This window comes from Epinephelus fuscoguttatus, linkage group LG6 (assembly GCF_011397635.1).
Source record: "Epinephelus fuscoguttatus linkage group LG6, E.fuscoguttatus.final_Chr_v1".
In the NCBI taxonomy this organism is placed as follows: domain Eukaryota; kingdom Metazoa; phylum Chordata; class Actinopteri; order Perciformes; family Serranidae; genus Epinephelus; species Epinephelus fuscoguttatus.
This window is the reverse complement of record NC_064757.1, coordinates 40,767,696-40,783,568: the sequence shown is the minus strand read 5'-3', so window position 1 is coordinate 40,783,568 and position 15,873 is coordinate 40,767,696. Positions and strand designations below refer to the sequence as shown.

Here is a 15,873-nt window from a genome sequence, read left to right as displayed (position 1 = left end):
GTATGTGTAACAACAACAATCAACAAAAACTTAAATTATTAATTGTGTAATTTGGCATTGTGACTTGTCTGCTAGAAAAAGCACAGGTCTAACTAGTAACACCAATGGTGACTCCTTCTCCATTTATCCAATACACACAATCAGCATAGCTAAATGGAAAGCTGTTAGGGCTGCAACTAATGGGGTGAGTTTCATTATTGATTAATCAGCTGACTACTTTTCAATCAATGGATGAGTCATTTAAGCTACAAAAATGCCCATCAAGCAAGATGACATCTTCAGATCATCAGCTAATTATATGAAACATATAAAATCGACAATAATCACATCGATTATTCAACTCTAAGATTTAATGTCTGCTGTAGAAAAGGTCTATCACTATGCTTCATCCTCTAAGGCTGAGTATTAATCACTTAATCAAGCTGAATGTTTCTCTGGAACTGCACACACAGCAGAGACGCAGTCTGTGGAGCCAAATAATGAGGAAGCACTGATGCATTCAGTTCAGCTTGAGGCCTGAAGGATTTATATTTTTACGACTTTCAAATATAATCAAAATATTGAAATTTGTTCTGAACTTAAAGTACGTTTGTTGTGCTTGCTAGAGAAAGTTATTGCGTCTCCCTCTCCCTTCATATCCCTGCCCTGATTCAGCAGCTGAGCCACCCGTCATCATGTAATTACCAGACTGTTGTTCAACTCCAGCCGACAGCACAGTGAAAATGTCCACAGTATATTGATAGTGTCCCAGCAGCTCTCAGTGCTCTTTCACAGTCAGACAAATGAGCAGAAAATACAGAGCAGGCCCGGGCCACATTCATCCACTGCTGCAACAGACACATGTACAAAAATACACACACACAGACTCACAGCGCTCACTGGGTGCCTTTAAATCAGTGAAGCATTGCAGGCCCAGAGTCATGAAAGGAACAGGACTACCACAACAAGCTAGAGGGCAAAAGCTGTGTGTGCGTGTCTGTCTGTGTCTCAAAAGTCTCATAAAGGGCAGCTGCACATCACGTCCACCATGCACATATTTATTTTCCTTTCAGACACACAAATTACAGTCATGTCCCTGCACTTTGATTCAGAATCACAAAGCCAGCAGAGGAAGAAACATTCAAGCCTTTTTTATAAGTAAAAATGGAGATACCACAAAGTGAAATACTGCATTACAAGTACAAGTATCAGCAGCAAAATGTATGCAAATACCAAAAGTAGTAGTACAATGGTAATCTTTTCATCAAGCTGAATGTTTTCTCCCAGTTACACAATTTCATTTTGATTGATGCAACCATTAATTTGACATTAGAAGTAAATATTAAATACTTTTATCTACTCAATGTGTTCAGTATCAGAGTAAAAATACGTGTCAGTGGGGGAAATCACCAGAGGATCCATGATACGGTGTTATCGCAATACTTAAGTCACCATACAATATTATTACTATTTAAATATTTTGCAATATGCTGAGTATAGCAATAAAATATACTGCGATTTATTACCTTTTTTCAACTGTACATTATGTCCCTAAAGAAAAACTTGATAAACCACAGCCCTAACCACACCCTAGAAAGCAAAATGACCTCAAAGAATCCACAGCCTTTTCTCTAATTGGAAACAGAAAAGGATCCTGATCGGTTCCCTGAGGAACTCCTAGAACTGCGGCAATACTTTCACAAACCTGTGACAGAAATGTTGCATGAGCCTCACAAGCAGGTTCATGTCCAGGCCAAACCACCAAAGCCCTACAGAAGCTGCACGAGGGCTCAGCTGGCTGTGAAGTCAGTATTAGACTGGGAGAGTCGATATGAGGTTCAAAAGTTTGTGAGGACTGCCTGACGTTCAGGTTTTAAAACAGCTCTTTTGAATCCGCTACACTGTCCAAAAAAAACCCCTTTTTTATTTAAAAGTCTATATGAATGTCAACACTTATTTCTGTAAAGAGACATTTGCAGCAGAGGTGTTTCGGTTAAATACAGGAGCTGTTGGAAGTTAAATGCATTGCTCAACAGAAACTCAATTATATTAACAAAAAAAAAAAAAAAAAAAACTGGACCAGAAAACCTCTGGATTCATTCTGAAACACAACTGAATTTATACAAACATTATGACAGCAATTGTCATAAACTTACACATAGATAAATGTGCCAATCCTGCCAGTATTCCCCTTCATATTAACTTTTTAACCTACACATTAATTTGGTGGATACACTTTAGAAAGACAGTTTTTTAAATGTTGTACATATTTATAGCATTAAAGGGACAGCTCACTCCCAAATTCTTTGGCCTATTTTTTTCTCCAGTGTTATTTGTCAATCTAGATTGTTTTGGCGTGAGTGTCGGAGAGATGTCTGCCTTCTCTCTAATATAACACAACCACATCTCACTGTTTTCTTTCAAACAAACAACACCCGCCAACTGTAATACCGTGCAGAAGGAAGTGTGCATCTACTCGTGGATGCAAGCTCAGTGATATGGTTGGCGGGTCTAGTTAGGTGGAAAGAAAATAGTTGCAACATGAAACTGCTCACAGTAAGGTCTGTGGATTATCTTGAGTAAGCAGGTCATGATTTCTGGAAAGAAACATTGCTGTTGAGTTTTTCAAATGTACTTTTTTTGGAGCGCCATCTTGTTCCATTATTTTCAAGAAGAGTTAGACATCTCTGTGAATATCTCCAACACTCCACAACTCATATCAAAATAATCTAGACTGATAAAAAGCACTGCAAGTAAGAGGAAAACATATGAACTTTTCATTTTGGGGTGAACTGTCCCTTTGACAGCAACAGTGGGAACAGGATGGTCCGAACTCTGAGTTACAAAGGCACAAAATGTGAGGCATGTTTTCTTTAGTTTGAAGTGACTCAATAATTGAGAGTTCACACAAAAAAGGCTTTCAGGATGTTGGCACGCCTTGAAAAGTCCTGACAATAATAATGAAATGTAATCTTTCAACATTGGACAACCTTCAAAACGAGCCAAGCAAAGCAGTGAGGTGACATTTTTTTCACTGAGTTCAGCTGCAGATAACAGAGAGCTGAAAAAGTCTATTCAGGGAAACTAGATAACACACAAAAGGACCTGCACAATATCAGCATACTTTTACAAATCAGAAATAATCACACACTATAATTTAAATCACAGCACGCACACATGCAAACACACACACAGAAACTATGCTCGTGGCCTCCGCAGGCCCTCGGTTACATAACGCGTTCACAGAGACACATTCCAAGATCGGGAAGAGCAGCTGAGCACTGAGCGCAGGCACAGCGCCTGACACACTGAATCTTTTGTTGTTTAAAAACATGTGCATGACCACGATGTTCAGGCTTTAGTAATGCCATGACGATTAGCTCAATACCCACAGGTCCCTGCTCACACTGACTGGTGACGCAGACACATCCAGCATAAAACAGGCATCAAACTGTGCTACGATACCGCTGCTGTAAATAACATTCACTGTGAATAAACACAGCTACTTTCTGTCAATCAACATCTGTAGCACTTAATGTTTCACGACCTTATTCAGTTCTACCTTTGTGCCTGTTACAACAATTGATCTCCTGTTAATCTGAGGGCATCATGCACAACTAGAATGAGCCTTAAATGTAGACGTGGACTATAATGTGGAATCCATCTGCTGAATAAAAGATATCTTTTTACAAATCAACAGCTATGATGTTTAAGTCATGGTTAAAGCAAAGATGCAAACATTCACTGGTTGCATATTATTAGCTGTGAGGATGAAAGTTGGGTAAAACAAAATTTGAAGATGACAACTTGAGCTCTAGAACTTTGTGCAATGCATTATTTTACGCAAACTGATCCCATGGATCCAAAAAATAATGGAAAAAAGTAAATGATAATGAAAATAATGGTTAGTTGCAGACCAAATATTGAGTCATGGCTGTGGACAGTGGAGCTGCAACTAACCATTATTTTCGTTATCGATTAATCTGCTGTTTTTAACCACTAATTAACCATTGTGTTGCCCTGCCCAAAAATATATCATTTAATAATCAAATTAATATCGTAAACATGTGGGCAACTTGTCGACTAATGGCCCTAAATAACAACAATTGGTTGACAAGAAAAATTCTTACCTGGGAGCAGCCCTAGTTGCAATATAGCATTATAAATGAAATGTTGTGGTGCTACAGAGATGCCACGCCTACAGATCATAAACCAAACACAGGGGAATATGCTTGCTTGGTACAGACATCAGCAAAAATCACATCTTTATCATTTTTTTCAGTGAAAAATAGTGCAAAAATTACCATTCCCACTACAATTGCAGCTCATATGACAATCACACCATCTGTCCAGATAATCGCAATATGATTTGTTGTGCATATCGTGCAGCCCCACTTACAGGAAGCAAAGTCAGTTTCTATATTGTCTTGTTTCTGTCACTGATCATCAGACATGACCAGTTCGTAGTCTGAAAACCCGTCAGTATCTGGACTCTGACATTTACACTGGTGAGACTGACCTTTAAGATTTAGCGACAGAGGTGTTAGCTAAGCGTGAGGAACCCAAACAAATACACTGATCTGATAATAACTGCACTTCTGCTAACACATCCTTGTCAGAGTCAAATCTGTGTGATTTTTTACTCTCATAAACAGTGCCTTGGTGTTTGGGGTTAAATTGTGCCTTTAAACGTCACTCTAAGTGCGCTGATCTTCAAATCTCTCCCTTGATCTCCTTCTGTCTTTAATCTGTGAGTTCGGTGAATCTCTTCTTGATTAAGTGTAGGGACTGTTTTGCACAAAGGTTTTTGCCGACGTAAAACAGCCACAGCCGTCGTAATATTCGTCTACTATGCATTCAGCAAGCATTTATCAGAGTTTGTCTCTGCAGGAAATGGACATCATATGTTTTCCAGTGGAATCGTATCACTACATTTGTAGTTTATTCCAAGCAACCACTTAGCTGAACCAATAATCAGAGAAAAAGAGCTCATTTTCAAATTTTTCTCAACTGTCTGCACTTCATAGGCCCCGTGCTTTCAACAAATAAGGTCTACTACTACTGCCGGTGCAACTGTTACTGCTTTAATAGTAAAGCTAATAACAAAAGCAACTTTAGTATGATCTCTTCGTATCTATCTGCAGGCAGGGACTCGTGGGTAAGTCAGACCTGGGTGATAATTATACTGCAGAAGTAAGCAGGTTGACAAGCTAATTCAGTCTGCAAACACATCTGAGTCAACTTCTGAAGATCAGAGAGCAAGGTAGAAACAAAGAGTTTACATAACAGGAGGAAGATAACCATGCATTTACGTCTTTCCTGCTGAGATAATCCATCAGGTTGTTAGGTAAGTAGACCACCTACTACTGTATATGAACCTACATGCTGTACCAACGTGGATTCTTTTTTCAAATACAGTACAAACTAAGCAATGCAGACATAAATAACTACTGCAGTCATGTTATAGTAATGTGAGTAATGTCTCTAAGAAATCAACACAAGCACTGTGAGGCCCCAAAAGAATATTACATGATTGATTCCTTTGATTATTTACAGGAAGGATCCATTTTATATTATTCAATCAACAGTATGTAGCAAACTAACATTTTAATACTATAAATATGACGTTATTATTATTGCTGTTTATTGCAGCAGACCATTCTGCATCTCCACCATACTGCATGTAATGCACCTCATCACAGCACAATCCACCCACAAACTGTAACACACCAGGAAGTAGAGCCAGTCTGCCTTCAAAATAAAAGCCTCTGAGTGTGCATTGGGGAAAAATAACGCTTTCAATAATGCTTTTATCCAAGAATGACTAAATAAAATATCGTTTTAAAATATTTCAATGGAGTGTTGCTATACAAAGTGAATCTATGGCTAAAAATTCTGTAGATAATATGAACTGTATTGTATTTCCAGGAGTCCTCAATAAAGAGTTTGTTCATATTTTTAGACAATTTCTGTCAGTTATGGATTACATTGATGTTTTCACATTATTTAAACTATTTATTTATGGCTTATTTACTTAGCATCTCCCCCTCTGAAAATAAATTAGTGTTGTTGTTTTTTTTTTACCATAAAAACAAATTGTTGCATTTTATTTGATTTCTACATAAAATACTGTGGTATTGATGCCAATGTTATGTTTTACAGTTCGTGTCCTGATATTTCTGTTTATCACTGTTTATAATTTTTGATACTTATGTTTTGTTAGATATTTTTAAATAATTTGAAATTATTCATTATATACAAGGAGCATTTTTTTATTTGGGAGCTGTTTAAATGTGTAATTAGTGGTAGATTTTATTGAGTTGTACAATTAATATTGTGACAGAAGCTGAATCTCACTTTGAGTTACTGTTGTTCACAAACTAAAGAAATGAGAGATCATTTTTGTTTTATTTTTACTGAATATCTGAAGCAAACTGTAAAACTATATCACTTATTTTTGTTGCAATACTGTTTTCTTAAATTAATAATAAAACATATATATTTTGTTTTTTACTAATTTGACATATTGTCAAGAATATTGTTACCACAAACATACCCTGAAATATCGTGAGATTATTTTAGGGCTATATCATCCACCCCTAATGAACATTATTAATCATAAATTTTGTGTCAGGATCAGCTGCAGACTGTCTTTGCAGAGATGGCTGCCATTTTGTTTTTACATGGATTAGTGTACTGTGCTCTTACTGCCACTAGATGGCACAGAAAGTGTCCACGAACAAGGACAACGGGTCTAAGTTGAGTTGAATAAAGTATAAAGTCAGGTAAACCCAAAATGTGATGTCCTCTTATGAAGACAAAGGGTCTTAGAAGGATATATTATATTATATTATATTATGTATTTTTTTTCTACTGTTGTCCAATGAGTCATTTTAAACCCTCAATTTAAGTTTTAACGACTTCCGCTTGAATGTAGCAACAATAAAAGGCTTTTATTTTGTAGTCAAAGCGGAAACAGTGTTGCTTCATTGTGTCAAACTTGACGCTGGTTGTTGCCGCTGTTGTTTCCAGTAACATCGGGTCAATATGGTGATAACACTGGGATGCAGGCCGCTGCTGTGGCACCGTTAAACCATTTCATATCATCATAATGAATAAAGACTTTTCACTGTCACAGTGTGTATTTTATCTTCTGTATTATATCCTGCATATAAAGGATGAAACACCGTCATGTGTCAAACCGCTCCGGTACCGTCTGTGTCGCTGCCTTTGTGCCACTGCGTTAAAAAATAACATAACGCCACAGACCCAGCTGGCTCCATCTTCAATTAACACGACAGTCTGTTTAAAGACGACAGGATGTTAAGGAGCGGAACATAACGGTGGGAAGCAAAGCCTGCGTCTTTCCCGTTATGACCGACCGAGGCGTCATTTTTTCAGCCTCCTTTCTCCGTTTTCCTCCGCCTGCCATCCTCCACCACCACCACAATAACCGAAATGAAACACTCACCTTGCCGCAGGTGGTCGGCAGCAGGTCTGCGGTCGATACAAAGCATTAGAAGCTGCAGATAAACCGGGCTGGAGGTGTTAGTCCTTGACGTGTGGGAATACTGTCGTCTCTGACAGAGACTGCAGGGCAGACAGCGGCGGTGCATCGCAGGATGGGCTGGGCCGGAGCGGCACGTCATCCTGAGGTCACAGCTTGGTCCCAGACTGGATTATCTAACCATGGGTGGGACGGCTGGCCCTCAACAGGCCACTGAGCTCATCCAGAGTTAGCTTTGGTGAAAGGAAAACTGGAATTATGAAGTAATCAGGTGGTTTTATTTGAAGGAGAGAGTGGGGCTGGTAGTCACAGTATTTACTTTCATTTAAACCCTTCAACAAATTCCCTTTAAATATATAATACAGGCCTAATGTGTATAGTAGGAATGGAGCAGGGGCGTTTCCAGAATTTGAAGACAATGGGGGCTCATGCAGGACACCTTTTTGTCTATTTTGTAAGCTGAAACCATTTCCCTCAGTGGAAACTACTTTAATTTCACAGATAAGAAACAATAAATTGTGAAGACAATAAAGCTTCCACAAAAATAGCATTTCAAGTCTTGTGTGTGATTTATCCTGGCTTCATATGAGCAGAGGAAATCTCTGCTAGCTGCTAGGCTAATTTATACAATGTAAACTGCCATAGCTTGTGCTAATAAGACAGTTGTTCTGTCGGTGAACCTTGAGTTGTAATGGAGCTGAATTTTGTAACGTTACCTTTGTGAAATGTTGCTGTTGTCGCTGGCTTCATGTGAAGAGGAAAAGTCTGCTAGCTGCTTGGCTAATTTATACACTGTAAAATGCCATAGGCTTGTGCTAATAACATTAGCATGTTGTATTTGGGGGAAAATGTGTTTGTGAATGCTGCGAGTTATAGTGAAGCTGATTTGTTTGAAATTGTCAATACTCAGTGTTTAAGGTTAAAAAAAAAAAAAATTGTGATGTTAATATTTGCATTAAGTAGAAACCGAATATGCTGCAATTTAGAGAATTGATTTCCAAGTTTATAAAATGTTTGACACCTATCCACCCTTTTGCACCCTGATGAAGACCATAGGGTCTAAACCGATCAATGTAAGCAACCATGTTTTTGAAAAGGCTTTTGACATCAAGCGCATTTTAATCCTTGTTAATAGAAAGCAATTTTCTGCTAGCAACTAAGCTAACTACACGTTGTAGCCTTGCTAAATAAAGCTAACTAGGTCTGTTTTTGTAAGTGTTAGTTCTAATAAACTTAGTGTAGAAAGCCTTAACAGCCTTAACAGCAGAGCTGGATATTTAGATTCTGACAGTCCTTTCACCTCAATACCAAGTGTCTTAGTCCTGAGATGACCCTGTAAGTGACCCCTGACCCCAATTCTGAACATTTGATATTTCCACACCAATTTAACAGCAACCCAGAAGTGTTAAGGTTACCAGTTTAATGCCATGTCAAATTGACTGGATTGTTTAAGACTCAGGCTACATTGAGCTTTTGTGCAGCTGCGCGAACTTCTGGCTGAACGGGTAGTGATGAACAAATTCTGTGGAGTGCAACAAGCACAGTCATGTCAGTGAACCTATAAGGTTCAGACAGTCATTAAACCTGAGGTGGTGCACAGTAGAGTTCTTGTAAGCCTTTGGTTTAAATACTGCACTGTTCAATGCATCTCTCCATTTACAAATCTGAATTAAAGTCTATTGTTTGCCACCATGTGTAGCCTACTACATTCATCCAATATTGCCACCTGTCAAAGGAAAGTGAAACCACTGACTGGAAAGTGGTTCACATCCCCATGCATGGGACAAACAGATACCCACACACAGCTTGATGGCATTACCCAAGGTAAGATTCCTCCAAGATTTTACCAAGTATGGTACAAACACTCATCTTGAAATATCAGATGTTCACACCAGCGTAGGACAAAATGCATTTATTTTTTTCTAGAGACTCAAGGTATAAGCTTCAGTTCATCAAGGCCCATCAGATGAAACATCTCCAAGACATCTGAAATGACAAGTCAGAAGTTAATAGCTTTAACCTGAAGTGGTTGAGCAGAAAGATACAGGCTTTTCCTCATGAACCTGACTTCAATCTTACCAGTAGCCAAATCTTCTTTTAGTCCCAAAATTGCCACTGGATGGGTAACCGGGCTGCTGGGGCTTGGACGGGTAACCGGGCTGCTGGGGCTTGGACGGGTAACCGGGCTGCTGGGGCTTGGACGGATAGCCGGGCTGCTGGGGCTTGGACGGATAGCCGGGCTGCTGGGGCTTGGACGGATAGCCGGGCTGCTGGGGCTTGGGCTGGAAGCCGGGCTGCTGGGGCTTGGGCTGGAAGCCGGGCTGCTGGGGCTTGGACGGATAACCGGGCTGCTGGGGCCTGGACGGATAACCGGGCTGCTGGGGCCTGGACGGATAACCGGGCTGCTGGGGCCGGGGCTTGGATGGGTAGCCGGGCTGGGGCTTGGATGGGTAGCCGGGCTGGGGCTTGGATGGGTAGCCGGGCTGGGGCTTGGATGGGTAGCCGGGCTGGGGCTTGGATGGGTAGCCGGGCTGCGGCTTGGATGGGTAGCTGGGCTGGTAGCCGGGCTGCTGGGGCCGGGGCCAGGGCTTGGACGGGTAGCCGGGCTGCTGGGGCCGGGGCTGAGGCTGGGGCTTGGACGGGTAGCCGGGCTGCTGGGGCCGGGCTGCTGGGGCCGGGGCTTGGACGGGTAGCCGGGCTGCTGGGGCCGGGGCTTGGACGGGTAGCCGGGCTGCTGGGGCCGGGGCTTGGACGGGTAGCCGGGCTGCTGGGGCCGGGGCTTGGACGGGTAGCCGGGCTGCTGGGGCCGGGGCTTGGACGGGTAGCCGGGCTGCTGGGGCCGGGGCTGGGGCTGGGGCTGGGGCTGGGGCTTGGACGGGTAGCCGGGCTGCTGGGGCTGGGGCTGGGGCTGGGGCTGGGGCTTGGACGGGTAGCCGGGCTGCTGGGGCCGGGGCTGAGGCTGGGGCTTGGATGGGTAGCCGGGCTGGTAGCCGGCACTGTGGGGCTGGTAGCTCATGTCCCAAATGCCAGGCGCAGAGCCATGATAGGAAGCTGTTGATAAAGTATCATCCAACAAGGTTACATCATCTATCACCTCTTTGAAAAGAGAAGAGATCAATTTCTGTCTCAAAACCACAAAGTCAGTGAATTTAACACGTTACAGATAACAGGTCTAAATTCATTTCACTCAGTTAAGTAAGACATTTAAACTTTGCATCTTGAGTGTAACTGTAACCTGTAGCCTTACATTTAACGCTTGCCTGAAGCTCTCCAATATTCAGCATCCATAGCAGCACCACACTGAAAAACAAAGACATTTTTAAACAGTCATTTTAGAAACTTTAAATGTGTAACATTGAACAGAGACAGAAACACTTGAGTTACCTCAGAAGAAGTCGCATGGCTTCAGCCAGAGAAAAGATCAAACGCAAACTGAAATGCCTCTATCTGACTGCAGCTGACCCAACACAACCAAAAGTCTGTCTTCCTTCCACAGAGGAGCAGTAACAGGTAACCTGCAGTGCACCTACTATAACCTCTTCTGACAGCCAATCACAGCTCTCCGCTCCTAAACAACTGATTGGAAACGGGTGGAAGCAATGAAGCTGGGTTCACTGTCAAACACAGGTGTCCTTCATTTAAAGTAGTGTCAATCACTCTTCTTTGTTCAGCCTCCACCACTTAAACACTGAATCATGACAATGCACCTTCCATGTAAAAAAAGTTGGTATCATTTTAGTGTTTGCAAAATGTAAAACAATGAGATTTGTAGAATCAAAAGTAGCCAGATAAGGAAAGCATCACACTGCTGTGCTCCAATGAATTTTACAATGAGTGTGAGCTCTTGTTTAATGGACTCAGAAGGCCTCACACTATATATTTTCCCCCTTGTTTGTATAATGCAGAGTGCATGTATTCTGCAGGCCAGTCATACTGCATATTGGGTCAGTCACAACTCATCATCCTTCTTATGTTTGTATATTTCTCTGGGGGATGTTTGCTTTAGGTTTTCACACCTTTTATTGCCCCAAATCAGGTAACTAGAGTAATTTTCAAAGCTAAATTTATTTACAGTTTTCAAAAGGTTGACGTCTCCTATAAGCAACAAATGTGAAATGATCCAACTGTGGAATCACCTGATTAAAATGGCAGAGGGTAGCAAAAGTGGAAGTTGTTTATGTGGAGTAAATTATCCAGATGTTCATGACTGAACAGCTCTATTAAATCTCTGAGGAGGCAGATACGCTGTGTAGCTACAGAAATACTTTATGTCATGATGCTGACTGTAATAAAAGTCAGCTTTTAGTGATATTTAAATAAAAATGGTTTGAAACTGTCTTGCCAAAGCAAAAAAATAAGGACACATATCCCAAACTGAACAGATAGAAAATGTAGAATGGTGATAAATGCAATCAAGAAATACTCTAATCATGAAGTAGACAAATACACACAGGTTAAAATGTCTTATCTTGATTAAGAGTCCACCTACTTTCCCTTTAAATTTAGATTTTAACCAGACCTAAAGCCTTTGTCCAGAGCAGCATGTTATATACAGTGATCTAACCATCTCTAATGTTCAACTCATCACATTTTTATCTTGATTTGGCTCCATTTTTCTCACTTAACCCCCGTTTCAGACATCCTCCCCAGCTCCTGCTCAGCCCTGCTGACAGTCAGCAGTTTAACGGAGCACAGTGTCTCATTCTATGAAACCTTTATGTTCCCTGTGGGGAAAAGTGTTATTGCTGCAGCAGTGAAGGGTATAGAGTTCACAGTATAACAGATTATTAAAGATCATTGAACACCAGTTGTTACAAGAACAGTGAGGACCATAAAACAACAATAAAGAGATTTTAAAAAACAGCTTTTTTTGGATAGATTTACAGGTAAAACTTACATTACCAGATGCACAAATGCAAAAGTGTTCACTATATATACAGAAATATGTCTGGATCTGCAAATGTGCAAGCTGTTCTAATAATCTGTAGTCCATCCGATATGCATTGTGGTATGTGTATATAGGTACAGTACAGGCCAAAAGTTTGGACACACCTTCTCATTCAATGCGTTTTCTTTATTTTCATGACTATTTACATTGTAGATTCTCACTGAAGGCATCAAAACTATGAATGAACACACGTGGAGTTATGTACTTAACAAAAAAAGGTGAAATAACTGAAAACATGTTTTATATTCTAGTTTCTTCAAAATAGCCACCCTTTGCTCTGATTACTGCTTTGCACACTCTTGGCATTCTCTCCATGAGCTTCAAGAGGTAGTCACCTGAAATGGTTTCCACTTCACAGGTGTGCCTTATCAGGGTTAATTAGTGGAATTTCTTGCTTTATCAATGGGGTTGGGACCATCAGTTGTGTTGTGCAGAAGTCAGGTTAATACACAGCCGACAGCCCTATTGGACAACTGTTAAAATTCATATTATGGCAAGAACCAATCAGCTAACTAAAGAAAAACGAGTGGCCATCATTACTTTAAGAAATGAAGGTCAGTCAGTCCGGAAAATTGCAAAAACTTTAAATGTGTCCCCAAGTGGAGTCGCAAAAACCATCAAGCGCTACAACGAAACTGGCACACATGAGGACCGACCCAGGAAAGGAAGACCAAGAGTCACCTCTGCTTCTGAGGATAAGTTCATCCGAGTCACCAGCCTCAGAAATCGCAAGTTAACAGCAGCTCAGATCAGAGACCAGATGAATGCCACACAGAGTTCTAGCAGCAGACCCATCTCTAGAACAACTGTTAAGAGGAGACTGCGCCAATCAGGCCTTCATGGTCAAATAGCTGCTAGGAAACCACTGCTAAGGAGAGGCAACAAGCAGAAGAGATTTGTTTGGGCCAAGAAACACAAGGAATGGACATTAGACCAGTGGAAATCTGTGCTTTGGTCTGATGAGTCCAAATTTGAGATCTTTGGTTCCAACCGTGTCTTTGTGAGACGCAGGAAAGGTGAACGGATGGATTCCACATGCCTGGTTCCCACTGTGAAGCATGGAGGAGGAGGTGTGATGGTGTGGGGGTGTTTTGCTGGTGACACTGTTGGGGATTTATTCAAAATTGAAGGCACACTGAACCAGCATGGCTACCACAGCATCCTGCAGCGACATGCCATCCCATCCGGTTTGCGTTTAGTTGGACGATCATTTATTTTTCAACAGGACAATGACCCCAAACACACCTCCAGGCTGTGTAAGGGCTATTTGACCAAGAAGGAGAGTGATGGAGTGCTGCGGCAGATGACCTGGCCTCCACAGTCACCGGACCTGAACCCAATGGAGATGGTTTGGGGTGAGCTGGACCGCAGAGTGAAGGCAAAGGGGCCAACAAGTGCTAAACACCTCTGGGAACTCCTTCAAGACTGTTGGAAAACCATTTCAGGTGACTACCTCTTGAAGCTCATGGAGAGAATGCCAAGAGTGTGCAAAGCAGTAATCAGAGCAAAGGGTGGCTATTTTGAAGAAACTAGAATATAAAACATGTTTTCAGTTATTTCACCTTTTTTTGTTAAGTACATAACTCCACATGTGTTCATTCATAGTTTTGATGCCTTCAGTGAGAATCTACAATGTAAATAGTCATGAAAATAAAGAAAACGCATTGAATGAGAAGGTGTGTCCAAACTTTTGGCCTGTACTGTATGTCTGTTGTAGTTGTTGTATTGTGGGATATGTATTTTATTGTGCCTTCCATGTTTATAGTGTATAGTGGTTGTGTGATGTTTTAAACTGTATATTTAAAACAACTTTTAAACAGTGGCTAATTTAACAGAATACTGATACTGTTTTTGAGGAAAAACTCAGAGGAAGACAGCCATGAGCCACACTGTTGTTTCATCAGACATCCGACAGGGTTTCTACTCAACAATATTCGATTAATAGGGATGTATAACCCTATAGGTGATGATCAAAAATTGCTGTACATGCAACAACATCTAAAGTGCACCTAAGTGGGACACTTACTCCTCATTAGTGCACGGGCTGCTGTTTTGTAGCCTTGCAGTTTCTTTAGGGAAAGTGAGGCATCTCTGCTATCGAGAGACATATCACCAGAATTACACTGAACTGGTCTCCAGTGTAGTGCATTAAATCTATTACAGAGTTAAGGGCAAATGAGTTTAAGGGATGCTTGTATACCTTCCAAATATAGACTGATTCATTTACATTTTATCTCAGGTTGCTATTTATTGAATCCTGTATTAACAGACGTCTGTGAGGTCAGGCATACATAGTAGAGCAATGTCCCTTTTGTCCCTTGTAAAGGCTGAGCTCCATCTGCTGGTCATCTGGTAGTACTGCAGTCACCAAAAAGCTTATGTTCAACCCACACTCAACAGGTTACTCCGTGCAGTTGTCAAGGGTTACTGTTGCGAAGCATGCTAGATGTACACCATAATACACTGAGTGAAAAGTTATTTGTAAGCTAAAGGTTCCATTTTCTAGAAGCTCATTCTCACATCATACACACCAAGTTTAGACACAAGGGTAAAAATTTTCAATTTTAGTTTTATAAACTAGGACCAAAGACCATGCCTTCAACACATCTATCATCGTACTCACCTACAATCCAGAGACCCAGCATTCATCCCTCGACCCTCATCCCTTCATTCCTCACTCTTCATCTCTTGATCCTCATTCTGTCATCCCTAACCCTTCATCCATTCGTCCCTTCGACCCTCATCCCCTCAACCCTTCAATCTTCATCCCTTATCCATTAGACCCTCATGCATTCACCCCTGACCTATCATCCCTCAATCCTTGGACCCTCATCCCTTCATCCTTCATCTCCTACCCTCATGCCCTTATTCCTTGATCCTCATCCCTTTATACCTCACCCTTCATCCCTTGATCCTCATCCTGTCATACCTAACCCTCTATCCATTCATCCCCTTGACCCTCATCCCTTCGATCCTCATCCTTCAACTCTTCATCCGCTTTCCCTTCATCCCTCGTCCATTCCAACCTCATCTCTTCATCCCTCATCCATTCCACCCTCGACCTCCATCCATTCATTCCTCACCCTCCACCCCCTCATCCCTCCATCTTCATCCTTTCACCCTGCACTCTTCATCCCTCGACCCTTATCCCTTCGTCCTTCATCTCCGAACCTCATCCCCTTATTCCTCGACCCTCATCCCTTCATTCCTCACTCTTCATCCCTTGATCCTCATCCTGTCATCCATAACTCTCTATCCATTCATCCCCTTGACCCTCATCCCCTTATCCCTTCAACCCTCATCTCTTCATACCTCATCCCTTCGACCCTTATCCCTTCAATTTCATCCCGTCATCCCTCATCCATTCGACCCTCGACCCTTATTCCCTTATCCCTTCAACCCTCATTCCTTTGACTCTCATCCATTTGACGCCCGACCC

The 15,873-nt window shown here is 41.5% G+C and overlaps 2 protein-coding genes across 10 annotated transcripts in view; both read right to left on the bottom strand.

The window, feature by feature from the left end:
• Positions 1 to 7,647, bottom strand: part of rusc2 (RUN and SH3 domain containing 2) — a 62,032-nt gene extending 54,385 nt beyond the window's left edge. For 2 of the 4 annotated variants that reach the window (XM_049578462.1, XM_049578463.1), the window contains exon 1: positions 7,451 to 7,644. The gene's annotated coding sequence lies outside the window, so the exon portion shown is untranslated. Of the gene's footprint in view, positions 1 to 7,450 lie in introns of all 4 variants that reach the window. The other 2 variants (XM_049578459.1, XM_049578461.1) reach the window with 2 other exon arrangements.
• Positions 7,648 to 9,386: 1,739 nt separating this feature from the next.
• Positions 9,387 to 11,008, bottom strand: LOC125890137 (uncharacterized). 6 transcript variants are annotated; one of them, XM_049578627.1, is made up of 6 exons: positions 10,871 to 11,008; positions 10,734 to 10,786; positions 10,384 to 10,537; positions 9,845 to 10,147; positions 9,566 to 9,763; positions 9,387 to 9,472 (listed from the first exon to the last, which is right to left on the bottom strand). In XM_049578627.1, coding segments are annotated over exons 1-6 (726 nt in total). In that variant the 5' UTR covers positions 10,888 to 11,008; the 3' UTR covers positions 9,387 to 9,471. The 6 variants fall into 6 exon arrangements, with proteins under 6 accessions (XP_049434584.1, XP_049434586.1, XP_049434582.1 ...); XM_049578629.1 differs by having other exon boundaries at positions 9,566 to 9,736; XM_049578625.1 differs by having other exon boundaries at positions 9,845 to 10,326; positions 10,390 to 10,537.
• Between the last annotated feature and the right edge of the window lie 4,865 nt (positions 11,009 to 15,873).

Excerpts from the sequence above, each read along its gene's own strand:
- LOC125890137 (XM_049578625.1), bottom strand. Across the intron at positions 10,538-10,733 it reads GCTTCAGGCAAGCGTTAAAT|CTTCCTATCATGGCTCTGCG; the intron begins GTAAGGCTACAG and ends CTTTATCAACAG. Across the intron at positions 9,764-9,844 it reads CAGCCCGGTTATCCGTCCAG|GCCCCAGCAGCCCGGCTATC; the intron begins GCCCCAGCAGCC and ends CTTCCAGCCCAA.